General features: G+C 48.0%; 1 protein-coding gene across 1 annotated transcript in view; it reads left to right on the top strand.

Annotated features, from left to right (window-relative positions):
• LOC135527123 (actin-binding LIM protein 3-like) overlaps positions 1–20,251 on the top strand; it is a 117,513-nt gene that overhangs the window by 6,557 nt on the left and 90,705 nt on the right. The window contains exon 2 of the mRNA XM_064955771.1: positions 14,890–15,024. Coding sequence (XP_064811843.1) covers positions 14,890–15,024 — 135 coding nt within the window. The remainder of the gene's footprint in view (positions 1–14,889; positions 15,025–20,251) is intronic.

Raw genomic sequence — 20,251 nt, 5'->3', positions numbered from 1 at the left:
TGACGTGTCATTATATCTAGAGGATTACAGCAGCATGGTGATGTGTGTGTTGTCATTATATCTAGAGGATTACAGCAGCATGGTGATGTGTCATTATATCTAGAGGATTACAGCAGCATGGTGATGTGTGTGTTGTCATTATATCTAGAGGATTACAGCAGCATGGTGACGTGTCATTATATCTAGAGGATTACAGCAGCATGGTGATGTGTCATTATATCTAGAGGATTACAGCAGCATGGTGACGTGTGTGTTGTCATTATATCTAGAGGATTACAGCAGCATGGTGACGTGTCATTATATCTAGAGGATTACAGCAGCATGGTGATGTGTGTGTTGTCATTATATCTAGAGGATTACAGCAGCATGGTGATGTGTCATTATATCTAGAGGATTACAGCAGCATGGTGACGTGTCATTATATCTAGAGGATTACAGCAGCATGGTGACGTGTCATTATATCTAGAGGATTACAGCAGCCTGGTGATGTGTGTGTTGTCATTATATCTAGAGGATTACAGCAGCATGGTGATGTGCCATTATATCTAGAGGATTACAGCAGCATGGTGACGTGTCATTATATCTAGAGGATTACAGCAGCATGGTGATGTGTGTGTTGTCATTATATCTAGAGGATTACAGCAGCATGGTGATGTGTCATTATATCTAGAGGATTACAGCAGCATGGTGACGTGTCATTATATCTAGAGGATTACAGCAGCATGGTGATGTGTGTGTTGTCATTATATCTAGAGGATTACAGCAGCATGGTGACGTGTCATTATATCTAGAGGATTACAGCAGCATGGTGATGTGTCATTATATCTAGAGGATTACAGCAGCATGGTGATGTGTGTGTTGTCATTATATCTAGAGGATTACAGCAGCATGGTGATGTGTGTGTTGTCATTATATCTAGAGGATTACAGCAGCATGGTGATGTGTCATTATATCTAGAGGATTACAGCAGCATGGTGACGTGTCATTATATCTAGAGGATTACAGCAGCATGGTGACGTGTCATTATATCTAGAGGATTACAGCAGCCTGGTGATGTGTGTGTTGTCATTATATCTAGAGGATTACAGCAGCATGGTGATGTGCCATTATATCTAGAGGATTACAGCAGCATGGTGACGTGTCATTTTATCTAGAGGATTACAGCAGCATGGTGATGTGTGTGTTGTCATTATATCTAGAGGATTACAGCAGCATGGTGATGTGTCATTATATCTAGAGGATTACAGCAGCATGGTGACGTGTCATTATATCTAGAGGATTACAGCAGCATGGTGACGTGTCATTATATCTAGAGGATTACAGCAGCATGGTGATGTGTGTGTTGTCATTATATCTAGAGGATTACAGCAGCATGGTGACGTGTCATTATATCTAGAGGATTACAGCAGCATGGTGATGTGTGTGTTGTCATTATATCTAGAGGATTACAGCAGCATGGTGATGTGTCATTATATCTAGAGGATTACAGCAGCATGGTGACGTGTCATTATATCTAGAGGATTACAGCAGCATGGTGACGTGTCATTATATCTAGAGGATTACAGCAGCATGGTGATGTGTGTGTTGTCATTATATCTAGAGGATTACAGCAGCATGGTGACGTGTCATTATATCTAGAGGATTACAGCAGCATGGTGATGTGTCATTATATCTAGAGGATTACAGCAGCATGGTGATGTGTGTGTTGTCATTATATCTAGAGGATTACAGCAGCATGGTGACGTGTCATTATATCTAGAGGATTACAGCAGCATGGTGATGTGTCATTATATCTAGAGGATTACAGCAGCATGGTGACGTGTGTGTTGTCATTATATCTAGAGGATTACAGCAGCATGGTGACGTGTCATTATATCTAGAGGATTACAGCAGCATGGTGATGTGTGTGTTGTCATTATATCTAGAGGATTACAGCAGCATGGTGATGTGTCATTATATCTAGAGGATTACAGCAGCATGGTGACGTGTCATTATATCTAGAGGATTACAGCAGCATGGTGACGTGTCATTATATCTAGAGGATTACAGCAGCCTGGTGATGTGTGTGTTGTCATTATATCTAGAGGATTACAGCAGCAAGGTGATGTGCCATTATATCTAGAGGATTACAGCAGCATGGTGACGTGTCATTATATCTAGAGGATTACAGCAGCATGGTGATGTGTGTGTTGTCATTATATCTAGAGGATTACAGCAGCATGGTGATGTGTGTGTGTGTGGTCATTATATCTAGAGGATTACAGTAGTCAATAGAAACCCTGCCACCTCTACTTAGGAGTTGTGCTTTATGACTTTCTGGGTCTGTTTAAGGTTACCTACATATTTATAATGTCTTCTGTCTTGGATGATTGATTAGAGTCAAACCAACAGGTACTAAATCAGTGTCAGTTCCCAAATTACACCCTATTCCTTATATAGAACACTAGATTTGACAAGGGCCCATTGGGAATAGGGTGTCATTAGGGACGCATCCTCTGTCAATTAACCAACTGATGTTTACCAACATCCCAGAGACACGTAACAGTCCTCAGTTAACCTCTTGAAACTCCCCATCCCGGATCCGGGATTGTGACTAAGCCTCAGGCTCATTAACATAACGCAACGTTAACGATTTCTGAAAATCGCAAATAAAATTAAAATAATGCGTTTGCTCTCAAGCTTAGCCTTTTCTTAACAACACTGTCATCTCAGATTTTCAAAATATGCTTTTGAACCATAGAAATTGACTAATTTGTGTAAGAGTATGCAAAGCTAGCATAGCATTTTGTGTAGCATGTAGCACGCAACATTTTCACAAAAGCCAGATAACCAAATAAATAAAATCATTTACCTTTGAAGAGCTTCTGATGTTTTCAATGAGGAGACTCCCAGCCACATACCAAATGCGCAGTGTTTCCTGAAAGCGTCTGTGTGTAGGAGAAATCGTTCCGTTTTCTACATTGCGCCTGGCTACCGAAACGAACCGAAAATGCAGTCACCTACAACGTGAAACTTTTTCCGGATTAACTACATAATATCGACCGAAACATGGCAAACGTTGTTTGGAATCAATCCTCAAGGTGTTTTTTCACATATCTCTTCATTGACATGCAGTTCGTGGAAGCTTGCTTCTCTCTCTGTGCCCCATGGAAAAATACTGGCAGGTGACTTTTGCGCACCAATTTCGGCGCAGGACACCGGGCGGACACGTGGTAAATGTGGTCTCTTATGGTCAATCTTCCAACGATCTGCCTACAAATACGTCACAATGCTGCAGACACCTTGGGGAAACGACAGAAAGGGCAGACTCATTCCTCTTGCGTTCACAGCCATATAAGGAGATCATGAAAGACAGAGCCTCAAAAATCCTTGTCATTTCCTGGATGCCAAGTCATCTTGGTTTTGCCTGAAGCTCACGTTAAAGGGCACGCACAGAGAAGATATTTGTATTTCTGGACACGTCAGAGTGTTTTCTTTCGAACAGTAGCAATTATATGCATAGTCGAGCATCTTTTTGTGACAAAATATCTTGTTTAAAACGGGAACGTTTTTCTTCCAAAAATGAAATAGCGCCACCATAAGTGTAAGAGGTTAACCAACTGATGTTTACCAACATCCCAGAGACACGTAACAGTCCTCAGTTAACCAACTGATGTTTACCAACATCCCAGAGACAGGTAACAGTCCTCAGTTAACCAACTGACGTTTACCAACATCCCAGAGACAGGTAACAGTCCTCAGTTAACCAACTGACGTTTACCAACATCCCAGAGACAGGTAACAGTCCTCAGTTAACCAACTGATGTTTACCAACATCCCAGAGACAGGTAACAGTCCTCATTTAACCAACTGAGGTGGAAGGTTGGCTTACCAACATCCCAGAGACAGGTACCAGTCCTCAGTTAACCAACCTATGCTGACCAACATCCCAGAGACTGGTAACAGTCCTCATTTAACCAACTGAGGGGGAAGGTTGGCTTACCAACATCCCAGAGACAGGTACCAGTCCTCATTTAACCAACTGAGGGGGAAGGTTGGCTTACCAACATCCCAGAGACAGGTAACAGTCCTCATTTAACCAACTGAGGGGGAAGGTTGGCTTACCAACATCCCAGAGACAGGTACCAGTCCTCATTTAACCAACTGAGGGGGAAGGTCGGCTTACCAACATCCCAGAGACAGGTACCAGTCCTCAGTTAACCAACTGAGGGGGAAGGTTGGCTTACCAACATCCCAGAGACAGGTACCAGTCCTCAGTTAACCAACCTATGCTGACCAACATCCCAGAGACAGGTACCAGTCCTCAGTTAACCAACCTATGCTGACCAACATCCCAGAGACCGGTACCAGTCCTCATTTAACCAACTGATGCTTACCAACATCCCAGAGACAGGTAACAGTTAATGGATTTAGGATTGACAGAAGTATTTCTGGCCATCAGGACCGACCAGTTGAGTACAGGACTTATCTACAGTCACTCCTGTGATGGACACAGTCCTTGATGGGGGGGCTGGTGTGAATGTGGTCTATCTACTAGAGACAATCTTTCCCTCCTCTCTTGCCGTAGAGTGACATGGTCTGTCCGTGATTAAACTGCACTTGGGTTGCACATTTTGTGGAATATTCAGAAGTGGAAACTTTCCGTGGGAATTAACGGGAATATATGGAAATTAACGGAAATATTTGCAAATTAATATTATTACCATTTAAATGTAGATGTTTTTTGCATTGCATTGTCATATGGATACAGAAACATACACCTTTATGTAGACATCATTGAAAATGATTCAATTCTTCCAACAGAAATAATAAATTTTAAAAATGTAGTTACGAATTGAACTCTAATTAAATAGGTTGACTCTCCACATGGGATGATTTCCTTGAAAAACAAAAGAAAGAGAATATTGAATGATCCCCAATGATCCATTGCATCTCCCAAAAATGTTTTCAACGTACATCTATAAAATGATTGTCTAGAAACTAAAGCTTTGGTTGTCTTCCTCTTAGGCTTCAATGTCTTCTCCCTGGATGTCCTCAATGTCCACCTCTTGACTCTGAGGCCTCATCTTCACTGTCACTTTTCCAACCTTGTTGAGGATGGCTCTTTGTCAGGCTCAAAAAGCCTCAAATTTGCCCGGAGGGCCACCAATTTTTCAACCCTTGTATTGGTCAACCTGTTGCGTGCTTTGGTGTGTGTGTTCCCAAACACGGACCAGTGGCGCTCTGAGATGGCTGATGTTGATGAGATTTGGAGGATGATGGAGGCAACAGGGGAAAGAGCCTCAGATCCACAAAGTCCCTTCCACCAGCTGGCTGATGAGATATGTTGGCACGACTGCCATATTGCATCTCCATCCCAAAGCCCTTGCTTGGAAGTGTACTTCTCCAGACTGCCAAGAACCTTGTCCTCATCCAGGCCAAGGTGGCGAGACACGGTAGTGATGACACCATAAGCCTTGTTGATCTCTGCACCAGACAGGATGCTCTTGCCAGCATACATGGGGTCCAACATGTACCCTGCAGTGTCTATGGGCTTCAGGCAGAAGTCTTCATGCTTTTTGATGTATTTCAGAACTGCAGTTTCCTCTGTTTGGAGCAACAGGGAAGTGGGCAGGGCAGAAGGGATTTCTTCTCTTACATCTGCAAGCAGACTCTAATCATCAGACAGGATGGCATTGTCTCCCTCAATCCATGCAATGGCTGCTGCTATAGGATTCAGGAGATTCAGGCTGCTTACCACTCTCTCCCAATATACATCATCCAGGAGGATCCTCTTGATGGGGCTGTCCATATTGGCAGACTGTGATATGGCTATTTCTTGGAGAGACTCCTTCAAACATGATGATGACAACACCCCAACAGGTGTTGCTGGGCAGCTTCAATGTGGTGCTCTTATTCTTCTCACGTTGCTTGGTGAGGGAGATTGCTGCTGCAACTTGATGACCCTTCACATGCCTAACCATTTCCTTGGCTCACTTGTAGAGTGTTTCTATTGTTTTCAGTGCTATGATGTCCTTGAGGAGCAGATTCAATGCATAAGCAGCACAGCCGATGGGAGGGTAAGATTCCTCCACTTTAGACCAAGCAGCCATTATGTTCACAGCATTGTCTGTCACCAGTGCCAATACCTTCTGTGGTCCAAGGTCATTGACTGCCTTCAGCTCATCTGCAATGTAGATACCAGTGTGTCTGTTGTCCCTTGTATCTGTGCTCTTGTAGAACACTGGTTGAGGGGTGGAGATGATGTAGTTAATTATTCCTTGCCCACGAACATTCGACCACCCATCAGAGATGATTGCAATGCAGTCTGCTTTCTCTATGATTTGCTTGACCTTCACTTGACCTTCACTTGAACTCTGCATCCAGCAAATGAGTAGGTAAAGCATGTCTGGTGGAGGGGTGAATGCTGGGCGAAGAACATTCAGAAACCTCTTCCATGTCTGGTGGAGGGGTGTATGCTGGGCGAAGAACATTCAGAAACCTCTTCCATGTCTGGTGTTGGGGTGTATGCTGGGCAAAGAACATTCAGAAACCTCTTCCAATACACATTGCCTGTGAGCATCAGAGTTGAACCAGTTGCATACACAGCTTCGAGCAAGACATTCATCAGCATTTATCAGACTACGTTCCTCCATTGAGTCCAAAAAACTTCCAGGAAGACCATGAGTTGTTGCTATCGATAAGGTATCTGATTCATAATTTTCACCTCAAATAGAAGTTGAGGGACTTTTGACAGAGGTTGCTTGCTCTGGGCGCTGAGTGAACTGTATGCACTTGGCCAGATGATTCTGCATCTTTGTTGCATTCTTCACATATGAGTTTGTGCAGTATTTACAAATGTACACAGCTTTTCATTTTTCTTCTACAGAGGGGGTGAGAGAGAGGGGAAGCTAGAGGGTGTAGAGAGAGAGAGAGAGACTATGCTGAGAGACTACTGGTCACTGACTTACTACAGCTAATAACCACCTGCTTTGGATTTAGCTGAGGTGAGTGTCTTCTCCTCCTCCTCCTCCCTATTTTCTGTTCTCTTCATCCCTCTTCTCCTCCCCCTCCCTATTTTCTGTTCTCTTCATCCCTCTCTTCTCCTCCTCCTCCTCCCTATTTTCTGTTCTCTTCATCCCTCTCTTCTCCTCCTCCTCCTCCCTATTTTCTGTTCTCTTTATCCCTCTCTTCTTCCCCTCTCTCTCCCTATTTTCTGTTCTCTTCATCCCTCTCTTCTTCCCCTCTCTCCCTATTTTCTGTTCTCTTCATCCCTCTCTTCTTCCCCTCTCTCTCCCTATTTTCTGTTCTCTTCATCCCTCTCTTCTCCTCCCCCTCCCTATTTTCTGTTCTCTTCATCCCTCTCTTCTCGTCCTCCCCCTCCCTATTTTCTGTTCTCTTCATCCCTCTCTCTTCTCCTCCCCTCCCTATTTTCTGTTCTCTTCATCCCTCTCTATTCTCCTCTCCCTCCCTCTCTTCTGTTCTCTTTATCTCAGTGGGGAGAGAAAGAGTAGAGAGAGAGAGTGCGAGGGACCTGTCACCTCCAATGTCCCACAATCCCTTGTGTGTGAGCTGTCAGCAGGTGTTGAGGTCGGCGCAGAAATAGCAGCAGAATCACAACCAGGAGTCCCATAGCGCGGCACACAATTGGCCCAGTGCCGTCCGGGTTTGGCCAGTGTAGACCGTCATTGTAAATAAGAATTTGAACTGACTTGCCGAGTTAAATTTAAAAAAAGAGAGAGAGTGATTGGCCTTGGCGCTTTCAGCTAATAGGCATTATGATGTCCCTAGACAACATTACAGAACTATTTGGCTGTGTTAATAATCACCATATTATTTCAGTTTATCTTCATGTGTTTTGCATGTGCCTGTAGAGAACCATTGTGGTAGTATGTGCAAAACACATAATACTGCATCATACTTTGACACTTTCTGTATATTGAAAGTTCTATAACTTAACTTGATTGCTGACATGGAAAACATTTAAGGACTGTTTCAACAGTGGCCTTTGAGTGGTATTGTCCTTTAATCTGGGTAATCCTGTGGTTTGTACTTTCCCTCTGTGCTGTTGATGTCATCAGGATCAGCTTTATCCTCCTCTCCATGTCCTGGCTGGTGGCTAGCTCCCATAATACCTCTCCTCTCCATGTCCTGGCTAGTGGCTAGCTCCCATAATACCTCTCCTCTCCATGTCCTGGCTAGTGGCTAGCTCCCATAATACCTCTCCTCTCCAAGTCCTGGCTGGTGGCTAGCTCCCATAATACCTCTCCTCTCCATGTCCTGGCTGGTGGCTAGCTCCCATAATACCTCTCCTCTCCATGTCCTGGCTAGTGGCTAGCTCCCATAATACCTCTCCTCTCCATGTCCTGGCTAGTGGCTAGCTCCCATAATACCTCTCCTCTCCAAGTCCTGGCTGGTGGCTAGCTCCCATAATACCTCTCCTCTCCATGTCCTGGCTGGTGGCTAGCTCCCATAATACCTCTCCTCTCCAAGTCCTGGCTGGTGGCTAGCTCCCATAATACCTCTCCTCTCCATGTCCTGGCTGGTGGCTAGCTCCCATAATACCTCTCCTCTCCATGTCCTGGCTAGTGGCTAGCTCCCATAATACCTCTCCTCTCCATGTCCTGGCTAGTGGCTAGCTCCCATAATACCTCTCCTCTCCATGTCCTGGCTAGTGGCTAGCTCCCATAATACCTCTCCTCTCCATGTCCTGGCTGGTGGCTAGCTCCCATGATACCTCTCCTCTCCATGTCCTGGCTAGTGGCTAGCTCCCATAATACCTCTCCTCTCCATGTCCTGGCTGGTGGCTAGCTCCCATAATACCTCTCCTCTCCATGTCCTGGCTAGTGGCTAGCTCCCATAATACCTCTCCTCTCCATGTCCTGGCTAGTGGCTAGCTCCCATAATACCTCTCCTCTCCATGTCCTGGCTAGTGGCTAGCTCCCATAATACCTCTCCTCTCCATGTCCTGGCTGGTGGCTAGCTCCCATAATACCTCTCCTCTCCTTGTCCTGGCTGGTGGCTAGCTCCCATAATACCTCTCCTCTCCATGTCCTGGCTGGTGGCTAGCTCCCATAATACCTCTCCTCTCCATGTCCTGGCTGGTGGCTAGCTCCCATAATACCTCTCCTCTCCATGTCCTGGCTAGTGGCTAGCTCCCATAATACCTCTCCTCTCCATGTCCTGGCTGGTGGCTAGCTCCCATAATACCTCTCCTCTCCATGTCCTGGCTGGTGGCTAGCTCCCATAATACCTCTCCTCTCCATGTCCTGGCTGGTGGCTAGCTCCCATAATACCTCTCCTCTCCATGTCCTGGCTAGTGGCTAGCTCCCATAATACCTCTCCTCTCCAGGTCCTGGCTGGTGGCTAGCTCCCATGATACCTCTCCATGTCCTGGCTGGTGGCTAGCTCCCATAATACCTCTCCTCTCCAGGTCCTGGCTGGTGGCTAGCTCCCATAATACCTCTCCTCTCCATGTCCTGGCTGGTGGCTAGCTCCCATAATACCTCTCCTCTCCATGTCCTGGCTAGTGGCTAGCTCCCATAATACCTCTCCTCTCCATGTCCTGGCTGGTGGCTAGCTCCCATAATACCTCTCCTCTCCATGTCCTGGCTAGTGGCTAGCTCCCATAATACCTCTCCTCTCCATGTACTGGCTGGTGGCTAGCTCCCATGATACCTCTCCTCTCCATGTCCTGGCTAGTGGCTGGCTCCCATAATACCTCTCCTCTCCATGTCCTGGCTAGTGGCTAGCTCCCATAATACCTCTCCTCTCCATGTCCTGGCTGGTGGCTAGCTCCCATGATACCTCTCCTCTCCATGTCCTGGCTAGTGGCTGGCTCCCATAATACCTCTCCTCTCCATGTCCTGGCTAGTGGCTGGCTCCCATAATACCTCTCCTCTCCATGTCCTGGCTGGTGGCTAGCTCCCATAATACCTCTCCTCTCCATGCCCTGGCTGGTGGCTAGCTCCCATAATACCTCTCCTCTCCATGTCCTGGCTGGTGGCTAGCTCCCATAATACCTCTCCTCTCCATGTCCTGGCTAGTGGCTAGCTCCCATAATACCTCTCCTCTCCATGTCCTGGCTGGTGGCTAGCTCCCATAATACCTCTCCTCTCCATGTCCTGGCTAGTGGCTAGCTCCCATAATACCTCTCCTCTCCATGTCCTGGCTAGTGGCTAGCTCCCATAATACCTCTCCTCTCCATGTCCTGGCTAGTGGCTAGCTCCCATAATACCTCTCCTCTCCATGTCCTGGCTGGTGGCTAGCTCCCATAATACCTCTCCTCTCCATGTCCTGGCTGGTGGCTAGCTCCCATAATACCTCTCCTCTCCAGGTCCTGGCTGGTGGCTAGCTCCCATAATACCTCTCCTCTCCATGTCCTGGCTGGTGGCTAGCTCCCATAATACCTCTCCTCTCCATGTCCTGGCTAGTGGCTAGCTCCCATAATACCTCTCCTCTCCATGTCCTGGCTGGTGGCTAGCTCCCATAATACCTCTCCTCTCCATGTCCTGGCTAGTGGCTAGCTCCCATAATACATCTCCATGTCCTGGCTGGTGGCTAGCTCCCATAATACCTCTCCTCTCCATGTCCTGGCTAGTGGCTAGCTCCCATAATACCTCTCCTCTCCATGTCCTGGCTGGTGGCTAGCTCCCATGATACCTCTCCTCTCCATGTCCTGGCTAGTGGCTGGCTCCCATAATACCTCTCCTCTCCATGTCCTGGCTAGTGGCTGGCTCCCATAATACCTCTCCTCTCCATGTCCTGGCTGGTGGCTAGCTCCCATAATACCTCTCCTCTCCATGCCCTGGCTGGTGGCTAGCTCCCATAATACCTCTCCTCTCCATGTCCTGGCTAGTGGCTAGCTCCCATAATACCTCTCCTCTCCATGTCCTGGCTGGTGGCTAGCTCCCATAATACCTCTCCTCTCCATGTCCTGGCTAGTGGCTAGCTCCCATAATACCTCTCCTCTCCATGTCCTGGCTAGTGGCTAGCTCCCATAATACCTCTCCTCTCCATGTCCTGGCTAGTGGCTAGCTCCCATAATACCTCTCCTCTCCATGTCCTGGCTAGTGGCTAGCTCCCATAATACCTCTCCTCTCCATGTCCTGGCTAGTGGCTAGCTCCCATAATACCTCTCCTCTCCATGTCCTGGCTGGTGGCTAGCTCCCATAATACCTCTCCTCTCCATGTCCTGGCTAGTGGCTAGCTCCCATAATACCTCTCCTCTCCATGTCCTGGCTGGTGGCTAGCTCCCATAATACCTCTCCTCTCCATGTCCTGGCTAGTGGCTAGCTCCCATAATACCTCTCCTCTCCATGTCCTGGCTAGTGGCTAGCTCCCATAATACCTCTCCTCTCCATGTCCTGGCTAGTGGCTAGCTCCCCATAATACCTCTCCTCTCCATGTCCTGGCTAGTGGCTAGCTCCCATAATACCTCTCCTCTCCATGTCCTGGCTAGTGGCTAGCTCCCATAATACCTCTCCTCTCCATGTCCTGGCTAGTGGCTAGCTCCCATAATACCTCTCCTCTCCATGTCCTGGCTGGTGGCTAGCTCCCATAATACCTCTCCTCTCCATGTCCTGGCTAGTGGCTAGCTCCCATAATACCTCTCCTCTCCATGTCCTGGCTGGTGGCTAGCTCCCATAATACCTCTCCTCTCCATGTCCTGGCTAGTGGCTAGCTCCCATAATACCTCTCCTCTCCATGTCCTGGCTAGTGGCTAGCTCCCATAATACCTCTCCTCTCCATGTCCTGGCTAGTGGCTAGCTCCCATAATACCTCTCCTCTCCATGTCCTGGCTAGTGGCTAGCTCCCATAATACCTCTCCTCTCCATGTCCTGGCTAGTGGCTAGCTCCCATAATACCTCTCCTCTCCATGTCCTGGCTAGTGGCTAGCTCCCATAATACCTCTCCTCTCCATGTCCTGGCTGGTGGCTAGCTCCCATAATACCTCTCCTCTCCATGTCCTGGCTGGTGGCTAGCTCCCATAATACCTACATTTACATTTACATTTAAGTCATTTAGCAGACGCTCTTATCCAGAGCGACTTACAAATTCTCCTCTCCATGTCCTGGCTAGTGGCTAGCTCCCATAATACCTCTCCTCTCCATGTCCTGGCTAGTGGCTAGCTCCCATAATACCTCTCCTCTCCATGTCCTGGCTGGTGGCTAGCTCCCATAATACCTCTCCTCTCCATGTCCTGGCTAGTGGCTAGCTCCCATAATACATCTCCATGTCCTGGCTGGTGGCTAGCTCCCATAATACCTCTCCTCTCCATGTCCTGGCTAGTGGCTAGCTCCCATAATACCTCTCCTCTCCATGTCCTGGCTGGTGGCTAGCTCCCATGATACCTCTCCTCTCCATGTCCTGGCTAGTGGCTGGCTCCCATAATACCTCTCCTCTCCATGTCCTGGCTAGTGGCTGGCTCCCATAATACCTCTCCTCTCCATGTCCTGGCTGGTGGCTAGCTCCCATAATACCTCTCCTCTCCATGCCCTGGCTGGTGGCTAGCTCCCATAATACCTCTCCTCTCCATGTCCTGGCTAGTGGCTAGCTCCCATAATACCTCTCCTCTCCATGTCCTGGCTGGTGGCTAGCTCCCATAATACCTCTCCTCTCCATGTCCTGGCTAGTGGCTAGCTCCCATAATACCTCTCCTCTCCATGTCCTGGCTAGTGGCTAGCTCCCATAATACCTCTCCTCTCCATGTCCTGGCTAGTGGCTAGCTCCCATAATACCTCTCCTCTCCATGTCCTGGCTAGTGGCTAGCTCCCATAATACCTCTCCTCTCCATGTCCTGGCTAGTGGCTAGCTCCCATAATACCTCTCCTCTCCATGTCCTGGCTAGTGGCTAGCTCCCATAATACCTCTCCTCTCCATGTCCTGGCTGGTGGCTAGCTCCCATAATACCTCTCCTCTCCATGTCCTGGCTAGTGGCTAGCTCCCATAATACCTCTCCTCTCCATGTCCTGGCTAGTGGCTAGCTCCCATAATACCTCTCCTCTCCAAGTCCTGGCTGGTGGCTAGCTCCCATAATACCTCTCCTCTCCAAGTCCTGGCTGGTGGCTAGCTCCCATAATACCTCTCCTCTCCATGTCCTGGCTGGTGGCTAGCTCCCATAATACCTACATTTACATTTACATTTAAGTCATTTAGCAGACGCTCTTATCCAGAGCGACTTACAAATTCTCCTCTCCATGTCCTGGCTAGTGGCTAGCTCCCATAATACCTCTCCTCTCCATGTCCTGGCTAGTGGCTAGCTCCCATAATACCTCTCCTCTCCATGTCCTGGCTAGTGGCTAGCTCCCATAATACCTCTCCTCTCCATGTCCTGGCTAGTGGCTAGCTCCCATAATACCTCTCCTCTCCATGTCCTGGCTAGTGGCTAGCTCCCATAATACCTCTCCTCTCCATGTCCTGGCTGGTGGCTAGCTCCCATAATACCTCTCCTCTCCATGTCCTGGCTAGTGGCTAGCTCCCATAATACCTCTCCTCTCCATGTCCTGGCTAGTGGCTAGCTCCCATAATACCTCTCCTCTCCATGTCCTGGCTGGTGGCTAGCTCCCATGATACCTCTCCTCTCCATGTCCTGGCTAGTGGCTAGCTCCCATGATACCTCTCCTCTCCATGTCCTGGCTGGTGGCTAGCTCCCATGATACCTCTCCTCTCCATGTCCTGGCTAGTGGCTAGCTCCCATGATACCTCTCCTCTCCATGTCCTGGCTAGTGGCTAGCTCCCATGATACCTCTCCTCTCCATGTCCTGGCTAGTGGCTAGCTCCCATAATAACTATCTTCTCCCTGTCCTGGCTAGTGGCTAGCTCCCATGATACCTCTCCATGTCCTGGCTAGTGGCTAGCTCCCATGATACCTCTCCTCTCCATGTCCTGGATACCTCTTCTCTCTCCCCTCTTCTCTCCCCTCACCCCTCTTCTCTCCCCTCACCCCTCTTCTCTCCCCTCACCCCTCTTCTCTCCCCTCACCCCTCTTCTCTTCTCTCCCCTCACCCCCCCTCTCCTCTCCTCTCCAGAGGGCAGAAGCCTAGAGGATTACTCTACCTGGCACACACTACTTCCCCTGTGACACAGAGAACTGGGTTAATCTATACTCATACACACACACACACACACACACACACACACACACACGTGTCTAGTACCCACTTTGTTATTGGCATGTCTGTGGAAACCTGTGGAGTTTTTGGGGGGATTCCTCAGACCTAATTGTAACATAATATTTTGGTAGACATACACTGTTCCCCCTTCATCCTGTGTTAATACAACAAACTAGTGTTAGTGTTTCCCATTTGTGTTGTGTTCTCTCCCTATTAGGGTGTGCCTGGCCACAAATACTGAGATTGGTCAACTGTGTTGCCAGTATTGTGAAGGAAAAAAATCACCTATTATGGAATGTGGGAGTGAGCAATATGTCAAATCCACAAACAAACACAGTCACAAGTATGCATACAGGGCACGATAGACGGTTAGAGAGAGTCGATGAGGAGGTGGAGGGCGAGAGAGAGCTTGTAGAGGTGACAGACTTCACAGCTTCATAACAAGTGTGAGCAGAACACAGTGATATGATTATGTAAATCCTTCTCCTCAACGTAGACTATACATTAACAGTCATATATATATATATATACATATATATATATATATATATTACTGCATGTAATGGCAGTCTGTGAACACAAGGCTCTTGCCGACTGCAGTATAGTACAGATGATATATACTGACTGGTTTGTAATGTTGGTTGCATCCCAGATCGCTCACTAATCCCTTCATAGAGCAGAGCCCTATGGGCCATGTTCAATAGTAGTGAACTCTATAGGGAATAGGGAGCCATCTGGGAGACACATATTTACTGCTATGATTGGATGAGGTCAGCTGTGCTCTCTCTCTCTACAGCCTATCAGCAGGGCTCTTTGGGCAGTGAGGGGAGCTCTGGACCTATCCGGTGCCAGCGTTGTCGGGAGGTGTGTAAGGGAGAGGTGGTGCGCGTTCAGGACACACACTTCCACGTCAAGTGTTTTACCTGCACAGGTAAGGACATGATGGGCTACCTTCACTGCTTATTAGAAATGTGTCTGTCTGCACCTCTTCCTGCAGTAGTAGGTCACTCCTGAATGTTAAGGCTCTTACAGGCTGGGACTCAGACTGTAACGTCAAGTCCCTGTGGACACACACACACACACACACACACACACACACACACACACACACACACACACACACACACACACACACACACTCCAAGCCATGCCAATAATGATCCAGGCGAAGGATTAGAAGAACCGTGTAGGAGGGTGTGGACTCCTGCTAAGAGGTGTGTAGGAGGGCTTGGACTCCTGCTAAGAGGTGTGTAGGAGGGCTTGGACTCCTGCTAAGAGGTGTGTAGGAGGGCTTGGGCTCCTGCTAAGAGGTGTGTAGGAGGGCTTGGGCTCCTGCTAAGAGGTGTGTAGGAGGGCGTGGACTCCTGCTAAGAGGTGTGTAGGAGGGTGTGGGCTCCTGCTAAGAGGTGTGTAGGAGGGCGTGGACTCCTGCTAAGAGGTGTGTAGGAGGGCGTGGACTCCTGCTAAGAGGTATGTAGGAGGGCATGGACTCCTGCTAAGAGGTGTGTAGGAGGGTGTGGACTCCTGCTAAGAGGTGTGTAGGAGGGCTTGTGTTCCTGCTAAGAGGTGTGTAGGAGGGCTTGGACTCCTGCTAAGAGGTGTGTAGGAGGGCATGGACTCCTGCTAAGAGGTGTGTAGGAGGGTGTGGACTCCTGCTAAGAGGTGTGTAGGAGGGCTTGGACTCCTGCTAAGAGGTGTGTAGGAGGGTGTGGACTCCTGCTAAGAGGTGTGTAGGAGGGCTTGTGTTCCTGCTAAGAGGTGTGTAGGAGGGCTTGGACTCCTGCTAAGAGGTGTGTAGGAGGGTGTGGACTCCTGCTAAGAGATGTGTAGGAGGGCGTGGACTCCTGCTAAGAGGTGTGTAGGAGGGCGTGGACTCCTGCTAAGAAGTGTGTAGGAGGGTGTGGACTCCTGCTAAGAGGTGTGTAGGAGGGCATGGACTCCTGCTAAGAAGTGTGTAGGAGGGTGTGGACTCCTGCTAAGAGGTGTGTAGGAGGGTGTGGACTCCTGCTAAGAAGTGTGTAGGAGGGTGTGGACTCCTGCTAAGAGGTGTGTAGGAGGGTGTGGACTCCTGCTAAGAAGTGTGTAGGAGGGTGTGGACTCCTGCTAAGAGGTGTGTAGGAGGGCGTGGACTCCTGCTAAGAAGTGTGTAGGAGGGTGTGGACTCCTGCTAAGAGGTGTGTAGGAGGGCATGGACTCCTGCTAAGAAGTGTGTAGGAGGGTGTGGACTCCTGCTAAGAGGTGTGTAGGAGGGTGTGGACTCCTGCTAAGAAGTGTGTAGGAGGGTGTGGACTCCTGCTAAGAGGTGTGTAGGAGGGCGTGGACTCCTGCTAAGAGGTGTGTAGGAGGGCTTGGACTCCTGCTAAGAGGTGTGTAGGAGGGTGTGGACTCCTGCTAAGAGGTGTGTAGGAGGGCTTGTGTTCCTGCTAAGAGGTGTGTAGGAGGGCTTGGACTCCTGCTAAGAGGTGTGTAGGAGGGCATGGACTCCTGCTAAGAGGTGTGTAGGAGGGCGTGGACTCCTGCTAAGAGGTGTGTAGGAGGGCTTGGACTCCTGCTAAGAGGTGTGTAGGAGGGCGTGGACTCCTGCTAAGAGGTGTGTAGGAGGGCGTGGACTCCTGCTAAGAGGTGTGTAGGAGGGCGTGGACTCCTGCTAAGAGGTGTATATAGTATAGTATATTACTCGCTAATGTTCGGTCTTTGGATAACAACCTTGATGAGCTTAGAGCAAGGATTTCTTTTCAGAGAGACATTGGGGCCTGTAAAATACTTTGTTTCACGGAAACATGTCTCTCTCGGGATACTGAGTAAAGCCAGCAGGATTCTCAGTACATCACACACAGGAATACATACAATGGCTTGCAAAATTATTCAACCCCTTGGCATTTTTCTTATTTTGTTGCCTTACAACCTGGAATTAAATTAGATTTAGGGGGGGGGGGTTGTATTATTTAACTTACACAACATACCTACCACTTTGAAGATGCAAAATATTTGTTATTGTTGAACAAGAAATAAGACAAAAGAACAGAACTTGAGCATCATAACTATTCACCCCCCGAAAGCCAATACCTTGTAGAGACACCTTCTGCAGCAATTACAGCTGCAAGTTTCTTGGGGCATGTCTCTATAAGCTTGGCACATCTAGCCACTGGGATTTTTGCCCATTCTTCAAGGCAAAACTGCTCCAGCTCCTTCAAGTTGGATGGGTTCTGCTGGTGTACAGCAATCTTTAAGTCATACCACAAATTCTCAATTGGATTGAGGTCTGGGCTTTGACTCGGCCATTCCAAGACATCTAAATGTTTCCCCTTAAACCACTCGACTATTGCTTTAGCAGTGTGCTTAGGGTCATTGTCCTGCTGGAAGGTGAACCTCCATCCCAGTCTCAAATCTCTGGAATACTGAAACAGGTTTCTGTCAAGAACTTCCCTGTATTTAGCGCCATCCATCATTCCTTCAATTCTGACCAGTTTCCAAGTCCCTGCCAATGAAAAACATCTCGGGGTGATGAGAGTTGTTGTGTTTGTGCCAGACATAGCATTTTCCCTGATGGCCAAAAGCTACATTTTAGTCTCATCTGACCAGACTACCTTCTTCCATATGTTTGGGGAGTCTCATGCCTTTTAGCGAACACCAAACATGTTTACTTACTTTTTTCTTTAAGCAATGGCTTTGTTCTGGCCACTCTTCCGTAAAGTCCAGCTCTGTGGCGTGTACGGCTTAAAGTGGTCCTATGGACAGATACTCCAATCTCCGCTGTGGAGCTTTGCAGCTCCTTAATGGTGCTCTGTGGGATGCTCAAAGTTTCAGATATTTTTTTATAACCAAACCCTAATCTGTACTTCTCCACAACTTTGTCCCTGACCTGTTTGGGGAGCTCCTTTGTCTTCATGGTGCCGCTTGCTTGGTGGTGCACCTTGATTAGTGATGTTGCAGACTCTGGGGTCTTTCAGAACTGGTGTATATATCTTGAGATCATGTGACCGATCATGTGACACTTAGATTGCACACATGTGGACTTTATTTAACTAATTATGTGACTTCTGAAGGTAATTGATTGCACAAGATCTTATTTAGGGACTTCACAGCAAAGGGGGTGAATAAATATGCACGCACCACTTTTCCGTTTAGAGTTGTTTAGAATTTTTTGAAACAAGTAATTTTTTTCACTTCACTTCACTTAACCATAGCAAGGCGACTGGTAATATGGCAGAATACAAACACTGGAGTTATTCACTCTGCAAGGCAATCAAACAAGCTAAACGTCTGTATAGAGATAAAGAGGAGTCGCAATTCAACGGTTCGGACACGAGACGTATGTGGCAGGGACAACAGACAATCACGGACTGAAAAAGGAAGACCAGCCACGTCTTCGAGACCGCCATCTTGCTTCCGAACAGGTTAAACAACGTTCTTCGCTTTGAGGATATAACAGTGCCACCAACGCGGCCCGCTACCAAGAACTGTGGGCTCTCCTTCTCCGTGGCCGATGTGAGTAAAACATTTAAACGTGTTAACCCTCACAAGGCTGCAGGCCCAGACGGCATCCAAAGCAACATCCTCAGAGCATGGGCAGACCAGCTGGCTGGTGTGTTTACAGACATATTCAATCTCTCCCTATCCCAGTCTGCTGTCCCCACATGCTTCAAGATGGCCACCATTGTTCCTATACTCAAGAAGGCAAAAGGTAACTGAACTGAATGTCTATCGCCCCGTAACACTCACTTCTGTCATCATGAAGTGCTTTGAGAGACAAGTCAAGGACCATATCACCTCCACCGTACCTGACACCCTAGACCCACTTCAATTTGCTTACCGCCCCAATAGGTCCACAGACGATACAATCACCATCACACTGCACACTGCCCTATCCCATCTGGACAAGAGGAATACCTATATAAGAATGATGTTTATTGACTATAGCTCAGCATTCAATACCATAGTACCCTCCAAGCTCATCATTAAGCTCGAGGCCCTGGGTCTGAACCCTGCCCATTGCAACTGGGACCTGGACTTCCTGACAGGCCGCCCCCAGGTGGTGAAGGTAGGAAACATCACCTCCACTCTGCTGATCCTCAACACTGGGGCCCAACAAGGGTGCGTGCTCAACCCCCTCCTTTACGCCCTGTTCACCCATGACTACATGGCCAAGCACACCTCCAACTCAATCATCAAGTTTGCAGACGGCACAACAGTAGCAGTAGCAACAGCCTACAGGGGGGAGGTGAGGGCTCTGGGAGTGTGGTGCCTGGAAAACAACCTCTCACTCAACATCAACAAAACAAAGGAGATGATAATGGACTTCGGGAAATAGTGGGGGGTGCACCCCCCCCCATCTACATTGACGGGACCACAGTGGAGAAGGTGGAAAGCTTCATGTTCCTTGGCATACACATCACTGACAAACTGAAATGGACCACCTCCTGGGGTTGAAAAGTCGAAAGAAATTTGGCTTGTCACCTAAAACCCTCACAAACTTTTACAGATGCCAATTGAAAGCATACTGTCGGGCTGTATCACCGCCTGGTTTGGCAACTGCACCGCACGCAGCCTCAAGGCTCTCCAGAGGGTGGTTCGGTCTGCCCAACACATTACCGGGAGCAAAGTACCCGTCCTCCAGGACACCTACAGCATCCAATGTCACAGGAAGGCCAAAAAGATCCTCAAGGATATCAACCACCCGAGCCACTGCCTATTCATCCAAAAGGCGAGGTCAGTACAGGTGCATCAAAGCTGGAACCGAGAGACTGAAAAACAGCTTCTCCCTCAATGCCATCAGACTGTTAAACAGCCATCAAGAGCACATTAGAGGCTGCTACCTATAGGCATAGACTAGGAATCACTGGCCACTTTAAGGAATGGAACACTAGTCACTTTAATAATATTTACATATCTGGCATTACTCATCTCATATGTAAACACTGTATTCTATACTATTCTACGGTATCTTAGTCACTTAATGTTTACATCTGGCATTACTCATCTCATATGTATATACTGTATTCTATACTATTCTACGGTATCTTAGTCACTTAATAATATTTACATATCTGGCATTACTCATCTCATATGTTTATACTGTATTCAATAATATTCTACTGTATCTTAGTCCGTTCCTCTCTGACAACGCACGTCCATATGTATATAGTCTCAATTCATTC

Source organism: Oncorhynchus masou, chromosome 32 (assembly GCF_036934945.1).
Source record: "Oncorhynchus masou masou isolate Uvic2021 chromosome 32, UVic_Omas_1.1, whole genome shotgun sequence".
Taxonomy (NCBI): domain Eukaryota; kingdom Metazoa; phylum Chordata; class Actinopteri; order Salmoniformes; family Salmonidae; genus Oncorhynchus; species Oncorhynchus masou.
Note: the sequence above shows the minus strand (reverse complement) of the source record. Positions and strands in the feature narration are given on the sequence as shown.